We start from the raw sequence: 17243 nt of genomic DNA on the forward strand, positions 1-17243 counted from the left end.
GAAATGTTCTTATAAATTACAGTGGTTTAGAAAATGACATTAAAAAAATCACCCAAACTGGGGTGCGATTACATATATGGCGCAGGCTTCAGTGCAAGCGCTGCAACCCACGCTGCCAGTAATTTCACCTCGCACATCGGGGTATTAGATATACCCCACCGGCAGTTCATAAAGTGCCATAAGTCTGATAAACTAGCGATGTCCAGAAATGAGTGTAAATACAAATTTCTGGAGTCGCCAGTGACTGACGGCACTTTAGAAACTGACGGCGCCTAAGAAAAGTAAAGAAAATAACAAATCTCCCGTAAAAGTCTAACACGCCTCCCAAAAATAAGCCCGACACCTAAAAAACCCTATATCCGCAACCCCCCGTCTCACTACTAATAATAAATGTATTAACCCCTAGACCGACAACCCCCCACAACGCAATAAGCCTAATTAAACTATTAACCCCTATATCCGCCATCAAACCCACACCGCAAGTAATAACTAAATTATTAACCCCTAAATCCGCCATCAAACCCACACCGCAAGTAATAACTAAATTATTATCCCCTATATCCACCAACCCCAAAATAGCAAACTACTTAAAACTATTAACCCCTATATCCGCCATCAAACCCACACCGCAAGTAATAACTAAATTATTAACCCCTAAATCCAGTGATAAGTCGGTTTCTTTTTTTTTATAGTTTTTCAAATTCTAACAAATGTTCTTATAAATTACAGTGGTTTAGAAAATGACATTAAAAAAATCACCCAAACTGGGGTGCGATTACATATATGGCGCAGGCTTCAGTGCAAGCGCTGCAACCCACGCTGCCAGTAATTTCACCTCGCACATCGGGGTATTAGATATACCCCACCGGCAGTTCATAAAGTGCCATAAGTCTGATAAACTAGCGATGTCCAGAAATGAGTGTAAATACAAATTTCTGGAGTCGCCAGTGACTGACGGCACTTTAGAAACTGACGGCGCCTAAGAAAAGTAAAGAAAATAACAAATCTCCCGTAAAAGTCTAACACGCCTCCCAAAAAACCCTATATCCGCAACCCCCCCTCTCACTACTAATAATAAATGTATTAACCCCTAGACCGACAACCCCCCACAACGCAATAAGCCTAATTAAACTATTAACCCCTAAATCCGCCATCAAACCCACACCGCAAGTAATAACTAAATTATTATCCCCTATATCCACCAACCCCAAAATAGCAAACTACCTATTAAAACTATTAACCCCTAATCCGCCATCTTCAGCTCTGCGGTCTTCAGTCTTCAGCTCCGCTCCACAAAGGATGTTCCAGGAAGAAGAAAGAAGAAGTCATCGCTTGAAAGAAGACTTCACCGCCTGGAACAGGACCTTCTCCGCCAAACTTCATGAATGGTGAGTAGCAACCTGGGGCTTAGACTTAGAGTTTTTAAAGTTTTTTTTATTTTATTTAGATAGGGTGGGCAGTAAAAGAGCTAAATGCCCTTTTAAGGGCAACGCCCAACAAATGCCCTTTTCAGGGCAATGGGTAGTTTAGGGTTTTTAGTGTTAGGTTATTTTATTTGGGGGGCTTTGGTGGGTGGGGGGGTTTTTACTGTTAGTGGGGGCTTTGTGTATTTTCTTGTAAAAGAGCTGATTATCTTGGGGCAATGCCCTGCAAAAAGCCATTTTAAGGGCTACTGGTAGTTTATTAGAGTAGGGGGTGTTTTTATTTTAGGGGGGCTTTTTTATTTTCATAGGGATTAGGTATAAATTTTTAAAATTTGGTAATTTTCTTTTTTATTTTCTGTAATCCTAGATTTTTTTATTTTCTGTAATTGTAGCTTAAAGGGACAGTCTACTCCACAATTTTGATTAGACTGTCCCTTTAATTTATACTTAGTTTATTTGTATTTTTAAAGTAGTGTTAGGTTTTTTTAATTTAATAATAACTTTAGTATTTTGTAAATTAGGTAATTTGGGTTCATTTAGGGGGGGTTAGGTTTCTTGCGTTGTGGCTTTGGCGGTTTAGGGGTTAATACTTTAATAGGTTTCTTGCGTTGTGGGCTTTGGCGGTTTAGAGGTTAATAGTTTTAATGGGTTTATTGTGTTGTGGGTTAATGGTGGATTAGGAGTTAATAGTTTTAATAGGTAGTTTGCGATGTTGGGGTTGGCAGATTTAGGGGTTAATAATTTAGTTATTACTTGCGGTGTGGGTTTGATGGCGAATATAGGGGTTAATACACTTTATTAGTTATTGCGGTGGGGGATTGCGGTTGACAGGTAGATAGACATTGCGCATGTGTTAGGTGTTAGTTTATTTTTGCAGGCATTTTCGGGAGTTACGGTGCTCCCATACTCAGCGCAAGGCCTGCTACGGCTGCCTTTTATGGCGATTTAAAAATGGAGTAAGATTTCTCCATTTTCGCCACGTAAGTCCTTGCGCTGGATATTGGATACCGATTTGCGACGCGGTCCCATGTTAGCCTATGGGAGTAAAAATTGCGGGAGACGGGTTAAATATATGTGCCGCATTCATATGCGGCGCTGTATATAGGATACAAAAATCACGCAAAAACCGGCGTCGGCATTTGCGGGGACACCGCATATATAATGGGGCCCCTGGTGTACAATATTTTTGGGTGTCAATTTGAACTGACTGGAATCTAGGCTGTGATTGGCTGCTGGCTCATGCAAGCACATAAGAAGAAGAGACAAATTGTAAAAAAAAAAAAATTTGGCCCATACTTTTTTGACTCATCAAATTTCATGTCTCTTTAACATGCTTTCTAACATTTGCCCAATGCATTGTGGACTAGGTTGCCTGTGCTGGGATGGGGAGGTCCTTGGGCTTACTTTGGAAACAGGTAAATGTATACGTTAGTTGTGCTTATGGTGTATTTTGTATGATAAATGTATATTTTTTTATATCTTCCAGATCTGTCTTGGATGGATCTCTATAATCGAAGCCAGTGTCGGCCTCGCTGGGTCCTGCGCAATCTACTGGTTGAGTTCCCACATTTTTCTGATTCACGTTTCCTTCCGCCCTGTGTGTCTGTCCTCAGATGTGCAGGTTGCTGCCCTGATGAAGCTCTGACCTGCATCCCAACCCAGATGCAAAGCATCACCATGCAAGTAAGAAGATCAAACGTTACAGTTCTTGACTGGTATATATTTGGTTGTAATGTGGTATGTTAATTCCAATTGGCAACTAATTCTAACCTTGGAAAACTCAGGTAGACTTTGAGAAGGTAACAACCAGCTCCAACCATGTCATGTCCAGTTCAACCCACAGAGTCCACCTCTGCACACCCTGATTCTGCCTCAGGTCTTTGTCACTCAGTCACCAGCCTCCTGGTCCCATGACGTTTTACAAAATGTTTGGTCCTACCGCTTTATGCTCTAGAACCACCCCTGAGATGCAGGCACAATCAGAGAATGAATTTGCTTAATTTTTGCTAGGGAAGTTAGATGGTAAAAAAGTAATTTTTCAAAAACAAAATATATGCTTACCTGATAAACTTATTTATTTCCGGATACGGTGAGTCCACGGAATCATCAATTACTGTTGGGAATATCACTCCTGGCCAGCAGAAGGAGGTAAAAAGCACCACAGCAAAGCTGTTAAATGTCACTTCCCTTCCCACAATCCCCAGTCATTCGACCGAAGGAAAATGGAGAAAAATGAAATAGCACAAGGTGTAGAGGTGCCTGAGGTTAAAGTTAAAAATAACTGTCTTAAAATAAAGGGCGGGTCATGGACTCACCGTATCTGGAAAGAAATACATTTATCAAGTAAGCATAAATTTTGTTTTCTTTCCTAAGATACGGTAAGTCCACGGAATTATCAATTACTGTTGGGAACCAATACCCAAGCTAGAGGACACCGATGATGAGGGAGGGACAAGACAGGTAACCTAAACAGAAGGCACCACTGCTTGAAGAAGCTTTCTCCCAGAAGAACCTCAGTCGAGACAAAAGTATCCAATTTGTAAAATGTGGACAGGGTATGCAGAGAACTGAGAAGATCAAGTTGCAGCCTTGCAAATCCGTTCCACAGAAGCTTCATCTTTGAAAACCCAAGAAGAAGAGACAGCCCTAGTGGAATGGGTTGTAATTCTCTCAGGAGACTGCTGCCCAGCAGTCTCATAAGCAAAACCAATTATACTTCTCAACCAGAGAGAAAGAGAAGTAGCAGAAGCTTTCTGACCTTTACATTTCCCAGAGAAACAAACAAACAAGGCAGAAGACTGGAGAAAATCCTTAGTCACCTGTAAATAAAATAAAAGCATGCACAACTTCCAAGTTGTGCAACAAATGTTCTTCAGAAAAAAAGAACTATGACAAAGAGAAGGAACAACAATTTCCTGATTAAAATTTCTGTCCAAAACCATTTTAAGAAGGAACCTAACTTAGTACAAAGAACCGCCTCATTGGCATATAAGATAAAGCGAATCACACTGCAAAGCTGAGAGTTCCAACACTCTCTGAGCAGAAGAGATAGCAATAAGAAAGAAACAAAACCTTCCAATTTAACAACTTAATATCTATGGAATGCAATGGCTCTAACAGAGCTTGCAGCAAAACTCTAAGAACAAAAGTTAAGGCTCCCAGGAGGAGCAACAGACTTAAACACAGGCCTGATTCCGACCAAGGCCTGACAAAAAGATTGCACATCTGGCATGACCACCAGACGCTTATGCAGCAAGAAAAGATAATGCAGAAATCTGACCCTTCAGAGAACTGACTGACATAACTTTTCTCCATGCCTTCCTGTAGAAAGGAAAAAAATTCTAAGAATCCTGACCCTACTCCAAGAGCAGCCCTTGGATTCACACCAATAAAGATATTTACGCCATATCTTATGGTAAATCTTTCTCGTAACAGGCTTGCAAGCCTGAATCATGGTCTCCAAGCAGTCAGCTTCAGAGAAAATAAAATTTGGATGAAAGGAACCCTGAATCGGAAGGTACTTCCTCAGAGGCAGTCTCCAAGGTGGAGGAGATGACATCTCCACTAGGTCTGCATACCAGATCCTGTGAGACCACGCAGGGACTACTAGAATTACAGACGCTCTCTCCTCCTCCTATTTGATACAAGCAATGACTTGTGGAAGGAAAGCAAATGGAGGAAACAGGTATGCCAGCCTGAAATCCCAAGTAACCGCCAGAGCATCTATCAGAGCGGCCTGTGGATCTCTTGACTTCAAAGTATGGTATTTTGCTGAGACGCCATCAGATCCAACTCCAGCACCCCCAATTTGAGGGTTAAGTTGGAGAACACCTCCGGATGGAGTTCCCACTTCCCAGGATGAAAAGTCTGTCTGCTCAGGAAATCCGCTTCCCAGTTGTCCAATCCTGGAATGTGGATGGCAGATTGACAACAATTGTGAGCTCCGCCCACTGAACAATCCAAGTCATTTCCTACATGGCTAAGGAACTCCGAGTTCCTCCCTGGTGGTTGATGTAAACCATTGAGGTGATATTGTACGACTGGAACCAAGCTAAGTAAAACTGAGGCCAAGCCTACAGAGCATTGTAAATCACTCTCAACTCCAAGATGTGAAAGAGCAGAGCAGACACTTCAGAGTCCATAATCCCTGTGCCTTAAACCAGACCTAGACTGTCGTCCGTGGTCACATTACCCAGGAATGTCGCTAGAAGCATGCGCCCTGAGACAGATATTCCTGAGAAACCTCTACGGGAGAAACTCTCTTGTCAACTGATCTAGATCTATGCTCTGAGACAGATCCGAAAGTTCTCGGAAAGGATTGTCTGCTGAGAAAATCCGCTTCCCAGTTGTCCACAACCGGAGTGTGGATCGCTGACAGCGAGCAGTTGTGGGCCTCTGCCCATTACAGAATCCGAGATACTTCCCTCATTGCTAGGGAGCTCCTCGTCCCCCCCTGATTATTGATGTAAGCCACCAAGGTTATGTTGTCTGATTGGAATCTGATAAACTGGGACAAACCCAGAAGAGGCCAAGCCTTCAGAGCATTGAAGATCGCTCAAAGTTCCAAGATGTTGATCGGGAGGAGAGATTCCTCTTAAGTCCACGGGCCCTGTGCCTTCCTGGCACCCCAAACAGCTCCCCATCCTGATAGACTTGTGTCTGTAGTCACAATCTCCCAGGATGGTCTCAAGAAGGATGTCCCCTGGGACAGGTGGTCTGGACAGAGCCACCAAGAGAGCGATTCAGTGCAATGGGAAGTTGCATGTGTAATAGGAGATAACAGCAGGGAATGCACCTCACGGGACGGAAACTCCTCAGTAGTCGACGGCTCAGTGGTACTAAACATATTTGTTTTCTTAGATAAAATTACTTTATCAAGGCATGTGGAACATAATTGAGCAGACGGATATACCATAGCCTCCTCACAATATAGACATGTATTAGATTTAGATAAAGAGGGAGTACCCTTCAACGTATCCGAGTCCTCCATAGCTTGCTCTTGAAAGATGGACTATAGAAAAATATAAATGTCACCTTTATACCCCAAATGGCTGGGGCACTCACCATCTTCTATGACCCAGGGCCCACAGAGAAACCGCTTTGTCTCCAGTAAACCGCACGGTCAGGAAAGAGGAATCAGTGTGACCACACCCGGTCACATGGTGTGCCATGCAGGACCATCCCTGCTACAGGAAAAAGCACGCCAAACCTAACAGTTTGCGCAGCTAACAATAAATGAAAGTAAAAACCTGTACGTTCCAACAGCTACCTGAGCCTCATCTCACACGTCGCAGAATAAAACATAATAAAGTAAATTATGCAATAAATCCCCAATGTTCAATAATCCCCTTCCGGAGATATTAACCCTTGATTCCATATAGATAAAAGGAGTCAACCTGTGACCCTGTCTTCTTGCGTTATCATATGTTTATAAAAATGAAACAATCTTACCGGAATCTCTGCCGTGGAACAGGCACACAGCCTCTCAAGTTTGACAGTCTTGTAGCATCTCTCCTGACATGGACTTGAGTGATAGAAGCAGGCAGTGAAATTCGTCAACACTGATTGCTTAGGAGCTATTAATACGAGTCTGGATGGGTTCCCAAAAAGACTCTCCCTGCATCTCCAGACCTTAACATTCGTCAATGCTCTCACTGAGAGTCTGACAAGACTACTTAAAACTCCAGTCCCATTCCGAAGGGTACTACCCTCCATAAGGAACTACTCCGTATCTTCTGACACTTCTCTGCCAACCTCCTGTGAAGAAAGGCAAATAATGACTGGGATATGAGGGAAGTGGGGGAGGTATTTAACTAACAAATAGTGAAACAAGGCGTTTCACTCCAAAGTACGCACTTATAGCACTCTATAGCCCAGACTGGGGGGTTGGACTTCGCGGTTTGAAATTAAAATATAACTTTTATTATTATATTCAATAAAATTAAATGATACACACAAAAAAGAAAACACTCAAATAGTTAAAAACCAAATGCTTAGATAGAGTTCAGTTAGTGATCAGGTACCCTGATGTCAGAGATCTGACATCACAATCAATAAATATATTGACAGTGTGGTTACTTGGTAGGTATAGCCAAGTTGTATAAGTAATAGATGTGGTGCCAACAGGATACCCTGATCCCTTAGTATATTATAATAATGTGTCTCCTGTAGTTAGCATACAAGGGGTCGTGTCAAATGAACTGCTGATCCTGTCATGTGTCAAATGATAAATAATGTCAATGGATTGTCGTGGTTATGTCTGTGGGACAGTGTTGTTCACTAAATTGACCATATTGAGAACATGATTGTAATAACAAGGTTGTACTAGGATCCGTGATAAGTACCGATCAAGGGCTACTATATGATTATCCACTAGTCTACTCAGTTTCCAGATAGGAGCTCTGGCTAAAAAAGTAGCTTAAAGTAACTCCAAAGCACATACAAGGGTCTGTAATACCAGTTATAGAATGACTGGATTATAAATAATAAAGTATATTGCTTCCACCAAAGTGGAGACTTCTTGATATATATATATATATATATATATATATATATATATATATATATATATATATATATATATATATATATATATATATATATATATATATATATAAAAATATATATGTCTCTGTGTGTAATTCCCTCGGGTTATAAATAATATGTGAGAGCTCCTTTGTTTCTATTGAAGATTGCAAACAACTCTATCAGGAACCACTATAGAAACTCTTATGTGTAGTAACAGTTTGCCAATGTGGTAATAATGACTCTGTTTATTCCCTGTGGAGATAGGTTATTGGTCACCCACACTGGTTAGCTCGAATTGGCTTAGGTTTATTTATACAAAGTGGTCCGTTTAGTTAGTTAGGGTTAATATATGTGACAGGTATTGCCTATTGCCACTAACTTGTTTAAGTACTTATTAGTAATATGCTATCCACACTTGAAGTAGTGATAGTTGGAAAGTAACTAGGAGGTTAATACATTAATCTCTTATATAGATTGTCTTCCACTAGTAGCTTGCTGAATTTTTCCAATATGTTAGCGTTTTTAAATATTCATGTTTATACTATTGCGATGTCGTCAGTAAGTGTGTATACATTTGTTTATTGTTAATACTGTTCAAGTTGTATATCATATTGGTATATCCCACGTTACTGCATCAATAGGGACATAGGATTATAATATGCCTGTATTTGCAGGCGTTTTAGAACCTTATATACCACCTAGAATATTGGTACTTATTGTTTATACTAACAGTGTTTAATAATGTGACACAGTCAGGATTGGTATATAAAAAAATGATTATTTTATAGTGATGATATAGTTGAAAAACAATACTGGTCATTAATCAGTCCCATATCAACACGAACTTAGGGTATCGAGTTTATATCTTGTCTGTAAATGTAGACATATTAGCGACTCATGTAAGACAGCAACAAGTGTTTGTAATTGGTGTTTTACATTAGTTGTATACTTTGTCAGCAAATGCGAGCGTGTTGCCGTCTCCTGTGAGTTAGCAAATCTTATATGTTATTGGTGATTTGGCAGTTATTAAGATCCCCAGCCTCGGTAACCGTTATTCGTGATAAGTCACCATTGATGAATATACATAATATTCAAAGTATATACAGGTTTCCAATATTCCTCTACTTGTCAAATTACTGGTTTTCCGGTTTGGTCTATCAAACTATTACCTTCTGGTTATAATATAAGGTTGCTAGCTGTTAAATTGTATTAAATTCTGACGTTACCAGACAACGGTATAAATTAGCCAGTGGCCACCACAGTTATAGTTCTAAATTATTGCATCATTCTTGGCTATAGTGTAGAACTCTCTAAGCATAAAATTAAAAATGACTCTCCTCTTCACTACTCTGACATGTTTCGCCCATACCGGGCTTTCTCAAAGGCAGCGAGCGGCCCGATGTTTGCATATTTACGTGTTTCTGAACCGGAAGTCCCGCCTCCTCATATTCATGATTGGATTAGGTAGCTGTCACACATCTATCGTATTTAGAACAAAAGGTGGTGTATACCTGATATTGGTTCCCATATATGTATAGTTGGGTGACATAGTAATAGATTTTTGTTCTTCATGTTTGTAATATAGTTGTTCCAAAGATTATACTTTTTCCTTTTGATTTTATTTTATTATCGTCTATGATATATATCATTAGATTTAAAGGATGATTGGATGTTAGGGTTATATTACCTTTCTTTGATCTTGCTGTTATTTAACAATAAACAAATAATTTTTAATCTGTTAAGACTATGTTGATAGTCTAACTTGTCCTATTTGGAAGATGTCATATTATATGATGTTGTATATTCATCCTAGTGATATTTCATATTCATAAAGAATGTCAAATTAAAGGCTAATGTTGTGTTTCTTCTGTCTAGATATCTTTGAATAATAAAGGAATTTTATTAGAATTGTAATACTATGTCAATCATCTAACTTATCCTACATGATTAAAATCTTTACAGGAAGGTGTTGTGCTATATATCTCTTATTGATCGACTGGACCAATTTCTAAGTTGATCTATAAGTAGTATATATGGTCCAATTATACTGTGTAATTTTCTTTCTATTAATCAGATCTGATGGGAATTTGATAACTTGACTCTCATTTACTATACTATTGATAATAATGTAAGAATTAAATGGAATTAATATTAATCTATAGCTTAATCATTGTATTATATTGTGTTAAATTACCGTGAGCGGCTGTGGCTTCAATGTGTAAATCAAAAACATTGTGATTATTAATGGTGATAGGTGGAAATTGTGACATTTCTTACATTAGAGAATTATAATAGATGAAAATAAAAAATAAAATAAAGGGGAGGTATTTAAGCCTTTGGCTGGGGTGTCTTTGCCTCCTCCTGGTGGCCAGGTTCTGTATTTCCACAAGTAATGAATGAAGCCGTGGACTCTCCTCATATTAAGAAGGAAAAATTAAACCTAATCCCTATGAAAATAAAAAAGCCCCCCAAAATAAAAAAACACCCCCTCAGAGGCGTAACTAGAAACCACAGGGCCCAGGTGCAAGAATATGATTTGAACAGCCAATAGGATTCTAGCAACCCTAATTCCTATTGGCTGATTCAAATTTTTCAGCCAATAGGAATGCAATGGTACCCCCAGTATAAAAGAGGTACCTTGCATTTCAATCCTCAGTGTGGGGCGGACGATCGCATGAAGAGGACCTCCACGTCGGATGGATGGACCTCCGCCTTGGACCTTCGCCTGCACCTCCGCCGCCTGGATGAAGACCTCTCGCCGCCTGGATGTCCGGACTTCAGGAACTGTAAGTGGATCTTCGGGGGTTAGTGTTAGGATTATTTAAACTTTTTTGTGTGGGTTTTTTTTTAGTTTAGGCTTTGGGCTTTTCTTAAAAGAGCTAAATGCCCTTTTCAGGGCAATGCAAAGAGCTAAATGCCCTTTTCAGGGCAATGCAAAGAGCTAAATGCCCTTTTCAGGGCAACGGGTAGCTTAGATTTTTGTTAGAGTTAGGTTTTTTTATTTTGGGGGGTTGGTTGGGTGGTGGGTTTTACTGTTGGGGGGTCTTTGTTGGTTTTTTACAGGTAAAATAGCTGTTTAACTTAGGGCAATGCCCTACAAAAGGCCCTTTTAAGGGCTATTGTTATTGTATTGTAGGCTAGGGTTTTTTTTTATTTTGGGTGGGCTTTTTTATTTTTAAAGGGCTATTAGATTAGGTGTAATTCTTTTTTTATTTTTGATAATTTCATGTGTAATTTTTCATAATTTAGTGTTTGTTATTTATTGTAATTTAGTATTTTTTATTTTTTGTAATTAGGTATTTTGTAATTTTTATAGTAGTGTTAGAATTTTTTTAATGTGTATTTTAGTTTTCTTTAATTGGTAGTTTAATTTTAGTTTAATAGTTATATTAGTTTAATTGTTAGTTTAAACTTAGTTTTTTTAATTTGACGGGTAAGTTTTCATTTAATTTAAGATAGGGAAATTGTAATTTTAATATAAAGTTAGGGGGTGTTAGGTTTAGGGGTTACTAGTTTAAATTAGTTTATTGCAAAGTGGGGGGCTTTCGGTTTAGGGGTTAATAGTTTAATTTAGTATATTTTGTTGTGGGGGCTTCCGGGTTAATAGTTTAATTTAGTATATTTCATTGTGAGGGGCTTGCAGTTTAGGGGTTAATAGGTTTATTATAGTGGCAGCGGTGTTGGGGAGCGGCGGAATAGGGGTTAATATCTTTATTATAGTGTGGGCGATGTTGGGGTGTGGTGGAATAGGGGTTAATAGCTTTATTATAGTGGCAGCGATGTCAGGAAGCGGAGGAATAGGGGTTAATAAATGTTATTAGTGGCGGCGATGTCGGGAGCGGCAGATTAGGGGTTAATACATTTATTATAATGTTTGTGATGCGGGAGGGCCTCGGTTTAGGGATTAATAGGTAGTTTATGGGCGTTAGTGTGCTTTGTAGCACTTTAGTTATGAGTTTTCTGTAACAGTTATTTTGCGTAAAACTCATAACTACTGGTCTCAGATTGCGAAACGGATCGTGTCGGTATAGGCTGTAACGCAAGCTTTTTAGCTTCACCGCAAAACTCGTAATGGCTGCGCTATGGAAGTCCAATGAAAAAACGTAATTTTTTCGTGTGCGGGACTGACGTTGCGTAACAGGCTAAAAGGCTATACCGACAAGACTTGTAATGGCTGCTGTTTTAACACTGAAATTACCATTTTTTCAGCGTTAAAACACAAACGCAAAACTTGTAATCTAGGTATTAGTTATTTGCGTTGTGGGGGGTTGGCGGTTTTAGGAGTTAATAGGTTAATTAGGTTTATTGCTATGTGGGGGTTTGGCAGTTTAGAGGTTAATGTGTTAATTCGTTCTTCTCTGTAATTTAACTTTTTTATTTCTTGTAAATTTAGCTTTGGGGTTTGTATTTTTTTAAACACAGACTGCATTCTGGGCAGGCTTATCGCCTAGTTAATAAATACAATGGTGTATGGACAGGATCACTGACAATATTTAAAGGGACATTAAACCCATTTTTTTTATAGAACATTTGTAAACTATGTTCCAATTTACTTCTATTATCAGTTATGCTTCATTCTCTTAGTGTCCTTTATTAAAGCCATGCACTACCGGGAGCTAGCTGAACACATCAGTAAGCCAATGACAAGAGACATATATGTGCGCCAAACCAATCAGCAGCTAGCTCTCAGCTACTGAGCCTACCTAGGTATATTTCTCAACAAAGTATACCAAGAGAACAAAGAAAATTAGATATAAAAAGTAAGGGCTAGATTACAAGTAGATCGGTATTTTGCATTTTCGCCTTAGCGACACCTCCGCTAGGATTTCCATTTTTGCGCTAGTCGGGTTGCGCTGGTATTATAAGTTGAAAGTAAACTGTTTTTTCTCCAGCAGTAACCCGACTTGCGACAAAAGTAAAAAATCGGGATCGCATTTACGCATTCCCCCATAGAAGTCAATGGAGAAAAAAAGCTGGAAAAAACCCTAACACCCAACTCTTGCGCAAACACCATAACTTATTTGCAATAGCGCAAACCCAACATGAAATTATGCATATTTCATTTTCCAATCTTATTTACGTAACGGAATAGTTTCTATTTATTCATAAATAAATAGTTCTACATATATCTGATGGTTTGTTTAAACAAATATATATCTATATATATATATATATATATATATATATATATATATATATATATATATATATATATATATATATATATATCCTCCTTGTGTATCTGCACTCTCAATTTCAATATGTCTTAAACCAGGGTGCAAAGTCTAATTATCAGTAGAAATTCCAAACAGGGACTGCACTCACTGGATTTAGATAAATAAAGAATTATTTATTCAGTGGTAACGCTTCGGGGTTCGCAGACCCCTTCCTCAGACCAGACAGCATATTTAAGTTGCACTGTTACCATTGTTACACTAAGTCCCACCCATCAATTAATTCAAAAAAATTGCGCCAAAACTGTGTTACCATGACAACTCTACGGTTGCCTGGTTACAAGCATAAACAAATAAAAAACTGTGTATTCCAAAACATATAGTGCTTTGTGCAAATATATACAATGTGTAAATTCCATTCAGCATATCATTATTCACAATTATTGCCAACAAATGTCACATAAGCTCATCATCCTGTATCAATCATTTTATGTATTTATCTAGTGCAGGTTATATTCCCCACTGGCTCCAATAAAATCAGACATAAAATTGTCTTTAATACAGTCCAAAAAATAGCAAGTTTCATAGGGCATATAGGTGATATGCGCTAATTGGTTAAATATGGCTACTACCCAAACATATATTAGTTAAAACGGCTTTAATATAATCATCTCACTCCCAACATATTAGGTGTTAGGTGAAAAAACGGCATCCGAAAAAGTTCAATAGTATAGCTCATCGTTATCCCATGATATGCACTGTGTCAGATAGGTCTATAGCGTTAGTCACATCTTTGTAGAAAGAACGATATACATATGTTTATTATTTGGATGTTAGTCATTGGGTAAAACGTCTGTGTTGAGTGCTAAGCAACAAACCGACTCAGTATGGCATACCTTGGATTTTGTTACGTGCTCAGTTTACATGGTAAAGCGTATCTGCCGTTGCGGTCCATCCCTCTCAGTATGCACATGGCTAATTAGCATATTAATGACGTGTATAGCAGGCTGGACTCATTATGTGCCAAACTCAGGTCGTTGTCAATACACGTTATTAGAGCAGCTTACTTGGTTATATATGCCTAATTACCTACACTAAGTATCTTTCAAAGTAGAATGGGTGATCTACATAGAGTAGCTACAAGTGAATTGGCAATTGATCATAGGTAGAAAGTGCTGTATGTGTGGAGTAACTAAGACCTTATCTTGTCTCACTTCACTGTAGAAGCCATAATGGTATATCTAATCTTATATGTCCGGGGTGGTTAGGTTAGTCACTGTACATAGTGTTTAATAACTAGGAGGACTATTTAAAAATATATTTAAATGCAGAGACATGCCTCATAAGTATGTAATCCCCACAAAGGTATATAGGTTAATTTGGAATTTCTACTGATAATTTGACTCTGCACCCTGGTTTAAGACTTATTGAAATTGAGAGTGCAGATACACAAGGAGGATATATATATATATATATATACATACAAGAGATTAATTGACCCAATTGTAACAATGACTATATCAGTGTCCAGACCCTCCTTGGGGGGTGATATCAGACCACATATAGCAAAATTATTGGACTGATCATTAACAAACGGCAATCAGAGATTTGTAAGTAAGCAAATTATGGTAGATACCTTCTGTCAGGTCCCATTGGAATCTAAAAACCGACCTCATACATCTAATCATTGGTCTAGTATTTTAACAAGTGGCAACCAAGGTAGTGTTTTTTCGAGTCTTGTCCCCATTGTTGTATTAGCTTGCTCTAAGGTAATGTGTATCACCACAATCATGTCTCACCCAATATATATCACAGTAGCAGTATTATCAGTATTATTCCAATGTTTACGTGTTCTTTGCTTTTTTTGCAAGTTATAGGGCAATAAGTACAAGTAGCACTTTGCTATTTCCAAACCATTTTTATACAAAATTATTGATAGTTACATTGTAACACTGATATCTGTCAGGAATCCCTGAATAACTCTTCACATATATATATTTTCTGTTAGTAGACAACCCAAAGTATTGATCTAGGCCCATTTTGGTATATTTCATGCCACCCTTTCACCGCCAACTGCAATCAAATAAAAAAAAAAAATTGTTAACATTTTCACAAACTTCTCACTGAAATTATTTACAAACAGCTTGTGCAATTATGGCACAAATGGTTGTAAATTCTTCTCTGGGGTCCCCTTTGTTCAAAAATAGCAGACATATATGGCTTTGGCATTGCTTTTTGGTAATTAGAAGGCCGCTAAATGCTGATGTGCACCACACTTGTATTATGCCTAGCAGTAAATGGGTTAATTAGGTAGCTTGTAAGGTTAATGTTAGCTTTAGTGTAGAGATCAGCTTCCCACCTGACACATCCCACCCCCTGATCCCCCCCTTCACGCCCCCTTCAGGTTGGCTTCCCGTCCCTCCTCCTGCCTCATCCAGCGATGGGCCGCCCACCCATCTCCCTCCAAGCCCTCCCACACCACCAACGATCGGCACCATCGCTGGCCGATGCAGAAAGGGCCACAGAGTGGCCCTCTCTGCATCTGTAGCTGCCTAAAGGGTATTGCACGATGCCTCGATATCGAGGCATCGCTGCAATACCCTGAGAGCAGCTGGAAGCGATCACGATCCCTTCCAGCGCTCAGTTTCACTGAGGACGTGCTATGTACACAAACAGGAGCAAGCTGGAGTAGGTAGCTGACGGTTTGGGACTTGGTTAGGAGTCTTAAAATCAGAGCAAGGTTATTTAAAAATAAGCAAAACTATTCATTTAAAAAAAAAAAAAAATATTATGGGCTGTATAAATAGATCATCTACAAAACATTTCTGCAGAGAAAAAAAATGAGTGTATAATGTCCCTTTAACTTGTGAGCCTTTTGTGATTGGATGCCAGATGCTGCCCATATCATGATGTCATCAGTGGGCTGAGCTTGGCAGCCAGAAACAATATTCATTTTAAAATAGCTGTTTTACTGTTCCTACTGCATGATATAAAAAAGGTGCAGGAGGCTGTTTGCAGCTTTATCTAAGGTAAGGTAACAAGGTGTAGACTGTCCCTTTAACTGTTGTTTTTTTGAGGACGTACATAGCAGGTCCTTGGTCCTTAAGGGGTTAATACATATTTATACATATATAGACATATTTAGACATGTATATGTATGTCTCTCTAAAGTCCTTTGCCTGCCTGAGACCTCATATCTTTGAGCCCTTATAAGTTTTGTGCGCAATATTTGTTTAAATAATTCTTATTAGAAGGTGTTATTATGAGTGTAACTGTACTTTGTAATGTATTTGTGATGTGTTTTGTGACACTTTTTAGTTTTGTAAAACAGTCAACCACAGCACTGAGATCGCGGTAAGGATTCTAGCGTAAAGTGCATAAAAACAAAAGACACATATACACACAGATAAACATGTGCATACACACAAAGACACATATACACACAGATAAACATGTGCATACACACAAAGACACATATACACACAGATAAACATGGGCATACACACAAAGACACATATACACACAGATAAACATGTGCATACACACAAAGACACATATACACACAGATAAACATGTGCATACACACAAAGACACATATACACACAGATAAACATGTGCATACACACAAAGACACATATACACACAGATAAACATGTGCATACACACAAAGACACATATACACACAGATAAACATGGGCATACACACAAAGACACATATACACACAGATAAACATGTGCATACACACAAAGACACATATACACACAGATAAACATGTGCATACACACAAAGACACATATACACACAGATAAACATGTGCATACACACAAAGACACATATACACACAGATAAACATGTGCATACACACAAAGACACATATACACACAGATAAACATGTGCATACACACAAAGACACATATACACACAGATAAACATGGGCATACACACAAAGACACATATACACACAGATAAACATGTGCATACACACAAAGACACATATACACACAGATAAACATGGGCATAGACACAAAGACACATATACACACAGATAAACATGGGCATACACACAAAGACACATATACACACAGATAAACATGTGCATACACACAAAGACACATA

The 17243-nt window shown here is 38.6% G+C and overlaps 1 protein-coding gene across 2 annotated transcripts in view; it reads left to right on the forward strand.

Annotated features, from left to right (window-relative positions):
• VEGFB (vascular endothelial growth factor B) overlaps positions 1–17243 on the forward strand; it is a 208366-nt gene that overhangs the window by 174512 nt on the left and 16611 nt on the right. For both annotated transcript variants that reach the window (XM_053720059.1, XM_053720058.1), the window contains exon 3: positions 2911–3107. In XM_053720059.1, the coding sequence (XP_053576034.1) occupies positions 2922–3107 (186 nt within the window). In that variant the 5' untranslated portion in view covers positions 2911–2921. The remainder of the gene's footprint in view (positions 1–2910; positions 3108–17243) is intronic.

This window comes from Bombina bombina, chromosome 7 (assembly GCF_027579735.1).
Source record: "Bombina bombina isolate aBomBom1 chromosome 7, aBomBom1.pri, whole genome shotgun sequence".
NCBI lineage: Eukaryota > Metazoa > Chordata > Amphibia > Anura > Bombinatoridae > Bombina > Bombina bombina.